At 38.0% G+C, this 16,372-nt stretch overlaps 1 protein-coding gene across 1 annotated transcript in view; it reads right to left on the minus strand.

The window, feature by feature from the left end:
• The window catches only part of LOC145994052 (protein takeout-like), a 76,115-nt gene extending 60,191 nt beyond the window's left edge, over positions 1-15,924 (minus strand). The window contains exon 1 of the mRNA XM_083130136.1: positions 15,755-15,924. Within this exon, the coding sequence (XP_082986262.1) occupies positions 15,755-15,854 (100 nt within the window). The 5' untranslated portion in view covers positions 15,855-15,924. The remainder of the gene's footprint in view (positions 1-15,754) is intronic.
• Positions 15,925-16,372: the final 448 nt, after the last annotated feature.

The following is a 16,372-nucleotide window of genomic DNA, read 5'->3' on the forward strand; positions in this document are numbered from 1 at the left end:
CCGTAATTAGGAAACTTATCCTAAATATGAATAAGGTACATTTAGCCTATCTGTCCTTGTCAATGAAGGACTATTTAGTCGCCCCGGTTTGCCTCAAGTGCCTGGAATATGGACATGTCGCGAAGCACTGCAAAGGGGAGCAATACTGTATAATATGTGGAGCTGAGGGACACTCTAGAGAGGAATGCAGAAAGGAGAGGGTAGAAAAATTATGCATACCCTGCATGAGAAGGAAAAGAACGTGCAACGCCGATATAAAGAATTGCCCTACAATGAAGTTCTTTCAGCAGAGATTAATAGAAAAAACCAATTATGGAATTTAAACAAATAAGAAAGAGAAATGGGAACACCCCTAGCCGCCGACGCCGTAATGCGACAAGAGCGGCGGCATACGCAGTAAGGAAACAGGGTGAACTTCAGGAAATTCTAAAATACCGTTTCACAATAGATCTTCCTCTCCAACTCAATACCTTAATCTCCGGAGAACTACTTTATCCCCCCACCCCTCCCCGCAGCAACTTCTCTCGTCATTCCACACTAACGCCGTTACCTACTCACTATAACTGTCAAAAACCCATTCTTAGCACACCGATACCTGGCCTGAAACCATGTGCCTTCATTATTCCCCCTCAGTTATCCATATCCCCCCCCGCCATCGCCACTCTCACTTTCTCCCCCTGAATCAGTCCTACTCACACCACCGCACTCACTCTCTGCACAATCCTCGCCAGTCTCCTGGTCTTTCTCACACACCCCATTCAGCCCCACCTCATACTTCTCTCATAGCTATGAAGACCCCCAGAATGACCCCTGCCCCAATCTATCGTCTCATTCTCCTTCCCTGATTGACCTAGTCGAACCTCCAAGTCGGTCAAATCTAAACCCGGAAGCTCCTCCCTTCCATGTACAAACAAAATACTTAAATTTTACCGCACCAGTCATAATGAACCCACCCCGACCAGAACTCAAAGATACCCCAAAAACGAACATCAACCCAGCAATGATGTACCGTAAATTCGAACTTGATCTACAACTTAGCCGGCTTGAAGAGAGGGATAATTTAATCACTGGGCTGCGTTTGCTGGTTAGATTAAAACATGATAACGGAAAATCCATTACATTCCCTTACCCGGAGGCTGTGGATAAGATGATCCTAAGATGCCGCAACATCCCGGTTAGTCCGGATGAATTGCACGACTTACTAAAACAAACGTTTCACCGAAGGGACCTAAAGCTAGACTTAGAAGAGGTCTACAAAGATTTCGCAAGGGGATATGGAAGAGTTGTCCAGGATACCACCAAGCCTTGGCCGTCGTGGAGCTCTGTAATAAGACATTAACGAGAAACAAGTTAGGCATACTGCAGGTAAATTTGAATGGAGCGAAACTGGCCACGGAGGAGATTTTCATCTTAGCTAGAACAAACAACGTCGACTTGCTGTTGTTACAAGAACCTTACATTCTAAACGGAAAGGTGATACATGCACCGTTGGACGCTATACTAGCCTATAACCAAAACCAGAATGCCAAAACTGCAATAGTAGCACTAAATAAAAACATAAATATGCTCAAAATAGAACAGTTATCTGATTCACACACAAACTGCGTAGAAATAGAATACAATAAACAAAATTTTACAATCATAAACACCTATTGTCAATATAGTCACAGCATCGACAAATACATAGACCACATCAGAAAAGCCTGCAGGGCCTATTCATGCAACAAGATTCTGGTGACTCTAGACAGCAACTCTTCCTCACCCCTCTGGTTTGGCAGGGATATGGATTCCAATGGCGAAAAAATGATGAACCTTCTAGCTGAATTAAACTTAAATGTAGAAAATCAACCGGGTAACCCACCAACTTACCGGGGTAGAGCGGGAGCGAGCAGTAATATTGATCTAACTCTATCCAACAACCGCATGAGCCCTCTTATAGAGGGATGGAAAGTCCTGGACATGGTAACAACCAGTGACCACAACGTCATTGAGTTTTATGTCAACCTGGAAGGTGCTCCAAAAACCCACACGATGAGACCACCTACCTACAACTGGGCAAAAACGGACAAGACTGCTCTGCTAAACAACATCGATCTGCCAGAATGCTCTAGATCTGCAAATAACGCAAATGATTTGGCACAATTGCTCACGAAACAGCTTCAAGCAGCCATAGAGGCATCCACGCCTAGGCACGATATGGACAGACCTCCTAAACCATGGTCAAACAAATTGACAAGGCTTAGGAACAACATGCGCAGATCTCGAAAACTATACCAAAAACCAAACATTCCTGACATAAGAGCAACTTATCTAGAAGACTATAGAAGAGCAAAGTCTAAATATGCAGAAGAGTTGAAAAGCTTCAAATTGAAAAGGTGGCATAATTTCGTAAATAGATATCTTAATAAGGATAAATGGAGTCTGCCGTATAAAATTATCACGAGCAAAACTAAACAGAGAGAGGTGACAACAACCCTAAAAAGATCTGATGGAACCCTAACCAATAACGCAAGGGAAACCGCGGAACTGATGCTGCATGGACTCCTCCCAGATGATGAAGAACAAACGGACAACGAGGAAAATGCCGCGATAAGGGGGGAACGTGGACGCTATCCTAACAACACTCCCATAGCCCCATTCACATCTGAAGAAATTGTCCGAGAGCTGACATCAATGAAAAATAACAAGGCGCCAGGCCCAGATGGCATACCAGCTGGAGTAATCAAGCAAACGCTTCCAAAAACACTACCTTTCATTACAGCCCTCTTCAACCAATGTATTATAGGAAAGGAATTCCCCAGGGCATGGAAGGAGGGACGCCTAGTAATAATCAGGAAGGAAGGAAAAGAAGATGCTGCGAGCTTAAAATCGTACAGACCCATCTGCCTGCTAAATACTATGGGGAAGCTTTTTGAAAAACTTATAAACAAGCGTCTGCAGGAATTCCTCGCCATGGTAGGAAAAAATGACAACCAGTATGGCTTCACAAAGGGTCGTTCTACGGAGGACGCTATAAATAAGCTAAAACAGGTTGTGGAAAAATCAGAAACGAAGCTCGTCGTAATTGTTTTCGCGGACATTAGCGGGGCTTTCGACAATTTGTGGTGGCCCCACCTCTTCTACACCCTCAGGAAAATAAACTGCCCGGTTACACTCCTCAGATTGTTGGAAAATTACTTCAAAGACAGACGAGTTCACCTCGACTTAAATGGAGTAAAGGTATTAAAAATAACTACAAAGGGCTGTCCACAGGGCTCGGTATTGGGCCCGCATCTATGGAATGTAAACCTTGAACCCTGTCTTCGAGCGCTAGAAAATGACGAAAACATTGACCAAGTTATTGCTTATGCCGATGATGTAGCGGTGGTGTGTTCGGGCAACTCGAGAGCTCAAATCGAGAATAAAGCAAATCAAGCATTGAGAACGTTGGCAGAGTGGTGCAGAGGCGCAAAATTAGAACTCTCGTCATCTAAGACGAAATACCTTATTGCCAAAGGACATCTAAGTCATAAGAGGAATCCTAGCATTAAAATATCTGGCTCAACAGTGAAAAGGACAAAAGAATTTGAATACTTGGGTGTGACACTGGAGGAAGGGATGAGATTTGGGGCTCACATTCGCAAAATTACCCAAAAAGGCGAAAATACCATGAGCAAGTTAACGAGACTGGCAGCCCAAAACTATAATCTGCCACCAGGCATCATGGATACATACATAAAGTCCATATATGAACCGATTACCACATATGCGTCCTCGGTCTGGGTGGGTGGACTTAAAAATAAGAAGAATGTTAGGGTACTTCGATCCTCACAAAGGAGAATACTCCTGAGAGTGACGGGAGCATTTGGCACGACCTCCACGGAGGCGGTCCTTGCCGTAACTGGTAACATACCACTAGATGAGGAAGTGAGATGGCGAGCAGCCAAATACCAGTTCAGGAAAGGAGATGAACAGGAATTGACGAAATGTGTTGGAATCTTCCTCCCTACCCTACACGATATAAGAGCAAGATTGACAAATGAATGGCAAATGGAGTGGGAAACTGCTGAGAATGGAAGAAGAGTATATAGCTTTGTGCAAAACATCAGATACAATAAACTAGCCAGCAATCAATATTCAAGAGGACTCGTACATCTTCTGACAGGCCATGGCCCATATGGTACGCATCTCTGCCGAATAGGCAGCAGACCCACACCTGCGTGCAGCGCCTGTGGTGTGATAAGAGATACGCCAGAACACAAAGTCTTCTTCTGCCAGGCAGCTGGTGAAGAGATCAAACGACTAAGACGGGAACTACCAACCACTGACATCAAAACACTCTTATGTCCTCAGCAGTTGGACAAGCTTAGAGCCTTGGCGAACGCAGTATCATTAGAAGAACAAAGAAAATTTAATACTCGGCTCCAAAATCCCCAACCGGAAGCGCCCATCCCGGCAAGACACAATGAAGAAGTAAGGAATATCATGATTCAACCGGCAAGGAATTCACACACCAGGAATGTGCCTCCCGCACCGGCTCGGCTGGACGAACAGGAGGCAGAAGGAGACGAGGTGTAAGAAGTGGAGGAAGCTCCGGAAAATGCTTCTAGAAGAAGATTCTTCGCTGTCTTACTGGGAAGGCAGGAAGCTGAGGAGCGTAGGAGAATTCGTCCAATCAGAATGCCTGGTGAGAAACATAAAGACTACCTTATAAGAGTGGCTGCATCCAGAACATCAAACATGTAAATTAATCCTCTAACTCATATAAATATCCTCATCAGACGCAACCAAAACACATATCTTTAAATTGCCATGCTAAAGTGCACTTTACACATTTTATCCCTGCACTGGTACTCCAGTGTCTTACATTTCAGTTTCATATTTATCACCATATATCTACACTTTCAGCACCATGTTTTCACTACGCTGGAACTCCAGTGTTAAAATATTTTTCTTCTTCTTCTTTTTTATTATGTTCTTTTAAATTTTATATCTATTATTATCTCATATATAATTTTTATTTCAAAGCATTAAGAAACCACACATACCCGTTCTAAGGAAACTCGCACGCACTATAATCACTCTTTAGCAACTCCAAATCCCAAACTCTTGTACAGATGGGGGCTGGACACCGACAGCGGAACACCTAGCCTCTGGGGTGGAGCATTCTTTGACAACAATAATTGCAAAACGTAAAAATAAATGGTCTTAAACCAAGAGCTCACCCGCTCTCGGTTGCCGGCTCCTGATGCAAGATGCATCAATAAACAATATTATGTAATGTATAGGGCGTGCGAGCTCCAAAAACTTCTCACTCATAGATCCTGGAACCCGGGATCCGGTACATGCTAGATCACCACACATTACAGCATATCACCTAAAATTGTAATACAAACAACATGTAACGGAAGATACTTATTCACGTGGAAAAATGTATAGCATTGTACTGTCTACAAATGTAATGTAATGTAACTCAATTTATTAACTATGTTATTTAATCTTGTATTGTTTTCTTTTTATTTTCAGTCTTATGTATTTGCAATTATCAATAAAATAGTAGTGCACAACGATAACGGGGGAACCGTAATTCGAGCAAAAGACGTCCCAGTTTATTGCAGAGGCACTGAGACAAGCGTATGCCCTCGAATGCATACGGGTGGAGGTTTGGTTGTATTCGGGGGTTCCCCCCTTATATTGTGTAACGCACCCTTGGGTTAATCTTGGTAGTTTCGATAGTTTTCATGACAAAATTATGAGGTTGATGATAGTTTTGGTTCAACGGTTCTCTGGTAGGTTTTGGTGTGGAAACGGAAGGTGTTTCATCTTCTCCCTCTGTTTGAATCTGCATATTTTCAGGTGGTAATTCTGGTTGGTCTGATGTGAACGCATCATATCAACGGTCTTGGTTTGTGTGGATTGCATATAACGTTCTCTTCTATCCGTTGGCTTCATAAAAAGTTTTCGGAAGATCTGGAATATACTCGTCCTGGTGGGCGCATTTTCCCTCCTGGCGATTTGGAGATGGCTCTGGTGTTATCGGATACTCTTCTCTCTTCATTTACAACAGTATCTGATGTGTAGCCGTACTCAGATGCAATGCTCTGAGGTTCCCTTTGTCGATATTGTGCATTTCAGAATCGCTAAAGCGTTCTGCATCTATCATTGGTTGCCTCGATAGCTATCAGAGGGATGAAGTGGGATCACTGGTTGTGTTCCCTGAATGGTTTAGCTTGTTGGCCTATCGGATGATTGGGTTTTTGGACGTCTTCCTTTATTTCCCTGGACAGGGTCGGGTAGGTTAAGGTTCTTCACTGACATCGCTCGAACGCGTGTCTATGACGCGGCGATCTCGACGTTCGATGGTCTGAAGCTTCGTTGAGCACCGTGAGGTTTCCACTCCAGGTCCCTTCGTACAGAGGAGCTCTTGGCCATTCTGCGCTTCTTTTATACCGTTTGAGAGTGTCGCTGATCGTGGCAGGAAAGAGAAACAAAATTTTGTGACGTCATACATGTCATAGTAGCAAACCCACTTTTATGCAGAGATACAAACTGTATGTACGAAATTCTCTCATTCTTAACTGGTAAAAATCCCAAGAACATAAAACTCAGTAAAAGCACATTGCATTACACTGTTTCTATACAAAGGAAATATACAAGTCTTTATCAGTTCAAATCTAACAACAATGAGAAGAATGCATTCTCTGACAGATCTTAAACAATAGCTGGACACAGAAAAAAATAACATAACAACAATAGCGTCTTTCTTACAGAACTGGAAATGTTACCAACATGTGAGCCATCGACTGCGTGAGGGCAGAATGTTTTTAAAAATATATACATAAATATGCCATGCCATGCCATACCATACCAAGCCACCATGTAACGGGCACGTTACAGAGTTTACTTTTTCTTGATAGACACGGCTTAGCATTAAGAGTCTATAGTGCAGTGGATATGTGGCACAAAAGTGATGGGGAGAACTGCCCCCTACGCCAAAGCTGCCACTGGTCTGCACAACATTCAAAATTCTGCCAACGAAAACACAGATATGACTGTGAGACAGACTAATTTAGACACGAAATACACAACTGCACTACTCGAAACTCTACAAAACCTCATTGGGACAACTTTTCAAAATCTATATTCCTGTAATTTTTCAAAGCTGCTTCTACATATTCTTGGGATTTCCTACCACCAGATTCTACCTCGTGTGCTACAAAAGTACTTCTTGATGAGCAGGGACAGAGCTTCGGTACATATGAGCAGATTCAGCATACATGAGTTGAAATCCAAACAAAATACATGAGCAGGTTTGAACAACAAACGAATAACTTTTGATTTGTGTGTATGAGTAAATTTTCCTACGTTTTCATAATGTTAGTTAATGAAATATTTAGTAGGGATAAATGGAATTGAATGCTCATACTTTTTGTTTCTTTGTACAGTACAAGTTTTGCAAGTTGTAATTTTTTAAAAAAATTTTGTTATCTAACCAGTGCCGGCTGGCCAAGTGCAACAAGTGCAGATGTTTTCACCTAATTTTCAAATTAATATTGACATTTTTCATTTGCTTGTTAAATTAAACTATTTCCCAGCAGAACGCACACGATAATACTCAAATAATACGCCGCTCGGCGCTACGCACGTGAATCTAACGTCGATTTTCCCCCACTCTTGGCTAATCGCAATGATGAGAATGAGAATGAGAGATGATATGAACTAATTGAAGGGAACCTCACAAAGAACAATCGAGCCCAGGCCGAACTACTCCCATGAAAAAATAATTTATAATAGTAATAATTTCTAATAAGGTAAGAAGGCAGATAAAAATGGCAATAACAATGATGATTGATACACTCACAAATGTATATTGTAGGTAGAGTATGAGTTTATAACCAATGAAAATAAAAAATTGGAGGCAGGCAAGTCACCAAAATTGTTAAAATATGCGTTATACAATTGAAAACGCAACAAATTTAACAGTGGATGTGAAAGTGTTAATTTTTCATTGAACACTTATTCGATTTAATATTTGTATTGTAATATACTTTTTGTGTTTCACTTTTCTGCTGCTTTTAGCTCATCGTTATGTTGACGATGCATAGTTCTTAAATGAAACTGATAAAAAAAATAGTTTAGAAAATAAGAGGTCTATCAACGACCGGAGAACCAGAGGGACGAAACATCAATTTCTCAAATTTACAGGAGAGACGAAATAATGTATCCAAAGCGAATTTTATATACGTGACTCCATCTTACTTCTAAGGATCAGAGGTTGAGACATGTCGATCTGACTCCAAATATAGCTCTTCAGTGGAGTTGATTTAAGCAAAATTTAAAACCGCATTTTTGGAGTTACGTTCTTCTGGTTCTCATACTCAGCTATAGTGTAGTGTGTGGAGAATCAAAGTGATGGAAGCGGGAATAATCAGAAGTGCTTAAAACGCATTTACAGATACCATTATGCAAAGTAGTCACACCAAATAGGCACTGATATCTGGGTTGTTGTTGTTAAATATCCAGGAATTTTAAATAAATTCCATTCCGGTCCAGGAGAGAAAATCAGCAAGGGTAAATGGGTTCTGGACCGTAAACAACCTTTTTATCTGTAAAGTATTTAAATTCGGTCCAGGAACTTTTTCGGCTGAATTTGAATACGCTCCAGGAACCTTTTCCCAGGTTGAATTTAAGTGCTGTCCATGAACCTTCTTTTTCAACTGAATTCCAGGGAACTTTTTTTCCGTATAAATTTAAATACGGTCCAGGAATATTATCTCAATAAAACAATAAGCAACATGGACCGAATTTAAATTGTGCGAGAAAGAAAGTCCCGGTCTTGTAGCGGAACTTGTAACGAACCTAAGCGTTTAAGGTTTTATATTTGTAAGAAGTTAAGATTTTTAAATGTTTCTTACTTCAAATAATGTGCAAGCTGTCACAGACAACTATAGTTAGATTGATACGGTTGCGGTTGGAACTTGTGTATATGTTTAGAAATTAGTCATAATCTGTTCGTGTTGACGTCACTTTCTCATCTCAGCAGAGGAAGTGAACCCGCCTGAATGTTTCTCACCTGACGACAGACTCGGTTAGAAAACAGGTGAAGGTGTGAAATCAACAGAAACGTGGTAACGGTTAATGGAATGCCCGAATAGTGTAATTGGTAACTATTTTCGTTTCATTCTGGCTATACTCGGAAATAATAATTAAGTACAGAAACTTTCGTGTATTTATGTTTGTCTTGTCCAACGTTAATTCTATATGCAAGTGTGTTTAGTGATTGTGATGTGATTTAATATGCTATAGAATTGTTCCTCTTAAGGCCAAAAAAAAAGCAAATCTGTGCCTTGCTTGTAAGTCCACATACGATAGGAAATATAAGTGATTATAAAACTGAAATTAACTTTGAATACTGTGTTGTGTTTCTTTTCTACCCAGCAAGCCCTGATAATTTGCAAAGGTTCTCATGTTCCCGACTAAAGGAGTAGCGGACTAACTTTGTGACGACTGGTGTCTAACCGGGGGACGTTGCAAACCCAATATTACCCATTAAAATTTGAGTTCCTGGACCATCAGCGACCCTGATTAATAGGCACTATTCCTACTACACTGTTGCCTGGAACTAATGCCCCCACTGACCGAGTATTTTCGTACATGAATGGTTTGTGGACAAGTGACATGAACGTTCTTTCAGTACAAACTTTGAAAGCTATATTGATTGGTTAATAAGGTGAACTTTAATCACACGTGGGTAAACTTCTACAAAATGTTATTTGAAAAGAAGGATGTACTGAAGGAGATCCATTTCTTGAAATATGTCGTGTCAATCTTATACAATTTCATATTTTATTATGACCACAAAGGTAATTGCTCTGGATTCTTGTCTATCAGAGGCACAGCAAGGGAGCAGTCGCTATGAACTCCAAGTATTGCTGAGTAAAGATGTTACGTCAATCTTTGTGGGACACCAGGTTAACAAACAACTTCGAGGAAGTAAAGATGTGCATCGACCTGCTATTTACAACAGCAATCCTTGGAGGATAAATAGTGTGTATTCTGATAGAAGGGGGTCAGTTGAGATCAGATCAGTGAGAAGAGCATTATAGACACTACTTGAGAGAGTGGTATTTCTTCGCACGTCGGTCTGAAGGCCTGATGCAGGTCTGACACCAAGGTAGAGGGGTCGAATCTCCCTACCTGCACATTGACGTCAGTAAGAACTTGTCTACGTTCTTCCCATACGGTGACTCTTCGGAGAACACCAGCTTCTGGTTGAAACAGGTATTTTCTTTACATCATGCCCAGACAATCTTAGGGAGACCTAAAGTGAAACTTAGTGTGTATTGTGTATTCATTTGCCGTTCTAAGCTATCCAGGTACAACCTCTCGCATGAGGATTAATCGCTAAGCGAGTATGAATGAAGAAAAGTACTATCGCAACTCGAGGGACGTCTGAAGGTCCCGGGTTAAGATCCCCGGTTCCTAAGGGAACTATGATTTTCTCTACTTAATTGTTCTGCCACTTTTGGCTAATCGCGATGGATGGCGATATGATGATATGGATGAAGGAACAACCACGAACACATGTGGACAACACACAACGAAGTCCCATATATGATTATGTTGCATATGGGTCCAAACGCCAGAACCTCCCAAGTCTGCAAAATGCAGTACATGGTGTACGTGGAAGTGAGGTTGACAGCTGTGTGTCTTGATAAAAGGTCACCCCTTACACCTCAATGAACGACTTCTAATTCTAAGGAATGCTTATTTGAACTGCATATCACCATATTATGGAAATTTCAGTATCTATTTATTTAATCAGGTTTCAAACATAAGTATTTATGACGGAACATTTTTTCTATTAAAATTTGAAGTATTGCATGTCACTTTTTCCAGGTGCAATGGTATCTGAAAGCTTTAGGAGGACACCCCTCCTAAATGATGTAGATGATGGATTCTCTGAGCAGGGGGGGGGGGGCGTAGAGAGGGCACTGTACTTATTAAAACATTTCCAAATTTAGTTTCTTCTCAACTACACTCCCATCTTGAGGATACACAAACATACGAACCACTGTGCAAGGTGCCTCTAACGGAAAGTGAACCCGGGCCCCTTAGGTTACAAGACTCAGCGTAACCACTATGTCGACAAGGAGGTCCACTTTTTTCTTCAGGACATATACCCTGGAAATATCTGGATGTTGGAGCATAAAACGATGAATGAGTGAATGAATAAATATTACAGTAAATATTTCTGCATTATCATGTTTGCACATCTTATTGCAGAACACGTGTACTTACATAGATCACCTAAATTAATGGATATTACCGTAAATATTTATGCATTATCGTGTTTGCAAATCTTATTGCAGAACACGTGTACTTACATACATCACCTAAATTAATGAATATAACCGTTAATATTTATGCATTATCGTGTTTGCAAATCTTATTGCAGAACACGTGTACTTACATAGATCACCTAAATTAATGGATATTACCGTAAATATTTATGCATTATCGTGTTTGCAAATCTTATTGCAGAACACGTGTACTTACATAGATCACCTAAAATAATGGATATTACCGTAAATATTTCTGCATTATCGTGTTTGCAAATCTTATTGCAGAACACGTGTACTTACATACATCACCTAAATTAATGAATATAACCGTAAATATTTATGCATTATCGTGTTTGCAAATCTTATTGCAGTACACGTGTACTTACATAGATCACCTAAATTAATGAATATAACCGTTAATATTTATGCATTATCGTGTTTGCAAATCTTATTGCAGAACACGTGTACTTACATAGATCACCTAAATTAATGAATATTACCGTAAATATTTATGCATTATCGTGTTTGCAAATCTTATTGCAGAACACGTGTACTTACATAGATCACCTAAATTAATGAATATTACCGTAAATATTTATGCATTATCGTGTTTGCAAATCTTATTGCAGAACACGTGTACTTTCATATATCACCTAAATTAATGAATATAACCGTTAATATTTATGCATTATCGTGTTTGCAAATCTTATTGCAGAACACGTGTACTTACAAAGATCACCTAAATTAATGAATATTACCGTAAATATTTATGCATTATCGTGTTTGCAAAACTTATTGCAGAACACGTGTACTTTCATATATCACCTAAATTAATGAATATAACCGTTAATATTTATGCATTATCGTGTTTGCAAATCTTATTGCAGAACACTTGTACTTACATAGATCACCTAAATTAATGAATATTACCGTTAATATTTATGCATTATCGTGTTTGCAAATCTTATTGCAGTACACGTGCACTTACATACATCACCTAAATTAATGAATATAACCGTAAATATTTATGCACTATCGTGTTTGCAAATCTTATTGCAGAACACGTGTACTTACATAGATCACCTAAATTAATGAATATTACCGTAAATATTTATGCATTATCGTGTTTGCAAATCTTATTGCAGAACACGTGTACTTTCATATATCACCTAAATTAATGAATATAACCGTTAATATTTATGCATTATCGTGTTTCCAAATCTTATTACAGAACACGTGTACTTACATAGATCACCTAAATTAATGAATATTACCGTAAATATTTATGCATTATCGTGTTTGCAAATCTTATTGCAGAACACGTGTACTTTCATATATCACCTAAATTAATGAATATAACCGTTAATATTTATGCATTATCGTGTTTGCAAATCTTATTGGAGAACACGTGTACTTACATAGATCACCTAAATTAATGAATATTACCGTAAATATTTATGCATTATCGTGTTTGCAAATCTTATTGCAGAACACGTGTACTTACATAGATCACCTAAATTAATGGATATTACCGTAAATATTTATGCATTATCGTGTTTGCAAATCTTATTGCAGAACACGTGTACTTACATACATCACCTAAATTAATGAATATTACCGTAAATATTTATGCATTATCGTGTTTGCAAATCTTATTGCAGAACACGTGTACTTACATAGATCACCTAAATTAATGAATATTACCGTAAATATTTATGCATTATCGTGTTTGCAAATCTTATTGCAGAACACGTGTACTTTCATATATCACCTAAATTAATGAATATAACCGTTAATATTTATGCATTATCGTGTTTGCAAATCTTATTGCAGAACACGTGTACTTACATAGATCACCTAAATTAATGAATATTACCGTAAATATTTATGCATGATCGTGTTTGCAAATCTTATTTCAGAACACGTGTACTTTCATATATCACCTAAATTAATGAATATAACCGTTAATATTTCTGCATTATCGTGTTTGCAAATCTTATTGCAGAGCACGTGTACTTACATAGATCACCTAAATTAATGAATATTACCGTAAATATTTATGCATTATCGTGTTTGCAAATCTTATTGCAGAACACGTGTACTTACATAGATCACCTAAATTAATGGATATTACCGTAAATATTTCTGCATTATCGTGTTTGCAAATCTTATTGCAGAACACGTGTACTTACATACATCACCTAAATTAATGAATATAACCGTAAATGTTTATGCATTATCGTGTTTGCAAATCTTATTGCAGAGCACGTGTACTTTCATATATCACCTAAATTAATGAATATAACCGTTAATATTTATGCATTATCGTGTTTGCAAATCTTATTGCAGAACACGTGTACTTACATACATCACCTAAATTAATGAATATTACCGTAAATATTTATGCATTATCGTGTTTGCAAATCTTATTGCAGAACACGTGTACTTTCATATATCACCTAAATTAATGAATATTACCGTAAATATTTATGCATTATCGTGTTTGCAAATCTTATTGCAGAACACGTGTACTTTCATATATCACCTAAATTAATGAATATAACCGTTAATATTTATGCATTATCGTGTTTGCAAATCTTATTGCAGAACACGTGTACTTACATAGATCACCTAAATTAATGGATATTACCGTAAATATTTCTGCATTATCGTGTTTGCAAATCTTATTGCAGAACACGTGTACTTACATACATCACCTAAATTAATGAATATAACCGTAAATATTTATGCATTATCGTGTTTGCAAATCTTATTGCAGAACACGTGTACTTACATAGATCACCTAAATTAATGAATATTACCGTAAATATTTATGCATTATCGTGTTTGCAAATCTTATTGCACAACACGTGTACTTACATAGATCACCTAAATTAATGGATATAACCGTTAATATTTATGCATTATCGTGTTTGCAAATCTTATTGCAGAACACGTGTACTTACATAGATCACCTAAATTAATGAATATTACCGAAAATTTTTATGCATTATCGTGTTTGCAAATCTTATTGCAGAACACGTGTACTTACATAGATCACCTAAATTAATGGATATTACCGTAAATATTTCTGCATTATCGTGTTTGCAAATCTTATTGCAGAACTCGTGTACTTACATAGATCACCTAAAATAATGAATATTACCGTAAATATTTATGCATTATCGTGTTTGCAAATCTTTTTGCAGAACACGTGTACTTTCATATATCACCTAAATTAATGAATATAACCGTTAATATTTATGCATTATCGTGTTTGCAAATCTTATTGCAGAACACGTGTACTTACATAGATCACCTAAATTAATGAATATAACCGTTAATATTTATGCATTATCGTGTTTGCAAATCTTATTGCAGAACAAGTGTACTTACATACATCACCTAAATTAATGAATATAACCGTAAATATTTATGCATTATCGTGTTTGCAAATCTTATTGCAGAACACGTGTACTTACATAGATCACCTAAATTAATGAATATTACCGTAAATATTTATGCATTATCGTGTTTGCAAATCTTATTGCAGAACACGTGTACTTTCAAATATATCACCTAAATTAATGAATATAACCGTAAATATTTATGCATTATCGTGTTTGCAAATCTTATTGCAGAACACGTGTACTTACATAGATCACCTAAATTAATGAATATTACCGAAAATTTTTATGCATTATCGTGTTTGCAAATCTTATTGCAGAACACGTGTACTTACATAGATCACCTAAATTAATGGATATTACCGTAAATATTTCTGCATTATCGTGTTTGCAAATCTTATTGCAGAACACGTGTACTTACATAGATCACCTAAAATAATGAATATTACCGTAAATATTTATGCATTATCGTGTTTGCAAATCTTATTGCAGAACACGTGTACTTTCATATATCACCTAAATTAATGAATATAACCGTAAATATTTATGCATTATCGTGTTTGCAAATCTTATTGCAGAACACGTGTACTTACATAGATCACCTAAATTAATGAATATAACCGTTAATATTTATGCATTATCGTGTTTGCAAATCTTATTGCAGAACACGTGTACTTACATAGATCACCTAAATTAATGAATATTACCGTAAATATTTATGCATTATCGTGTTTGCAAATCTTATTGCAGAACACGTGTACTTTCATATATCACCTAAATTAATGAATATAACCGTTAATATTTATGCATTATCGTGTTTGCAAATCTTATTGCAGAACACGTGTACTTACATAGATCACCTAAATTAATGGATATTACCGTAAATATTTCTGCATTATCGTGTTTGCAAATCTTATTACAGAACACGTGTACTTACATAGATCACCTAAATTAATGAATATTACCGTAAATATTTATGCATTATCGTGTTTGCAAATCTTATTGCAGAACACGTGTACTTACATAGATCACCTAAATCTTCAGGCATTTTGCTAGTAGTGTGCTCACAAACAACATGAAGAGACATGAACACCAGCAGAACTTCCATTGTTGAAAAGACCATTACTGATTTGTGTTCCAAGCGGTTGATAGTTCAAGAAGCCCATTGTGCCATTCCTGTCCCTCTGTCAACGACTTCTGGAAGGACAGAAAGAATGAAGTTAGCCTTTACTAATTTGTTCTTAGCTCCATCTATGGTTAATAAAATAAGGTCCAGCAACTTCACACTAGTGACTGAACTTAGAATGCTGGGTGACTCAACACTTACACAAATACGTATTTACAGGGGGTCAGGACCCCCCCCTTTCAGCCGAAAGGCTTATCAAACCCAAAATTAAATAAGCAAAATAATAGTTGTGCGCACGGGGGTCTCAGGGGTACATGAGCCCCGTAATGTGAAAATATGGCCCGTGTTACAAAAAGCACGGAATTTCGTTTCACTTGGGATTCCATGCTCTATACATGGACACTACTGGAAAATCCCCCCCCCCCCCTCTGAGTTCGAACCTGTATCTCCTGAATAGATAGCAGTCTGGTGCTCTACCGACTGGATCACCGGCGCTTATCTTTAGTAACACATAA

This window comes from Lepisma saccharinum, chromosome 10 (assembly GCF_977018435.1).
Source record: "Lepisma saccharinum chromosome 10, izLepSacc3.1, whole genome shotgun sequence".
Taxonomy (NCBI): Eukaryota; Metazoa; Arthropoda; class Insecta; order Zygentoma; family Lepismatidae; genus Lepisma; species Lepisma saccharinum.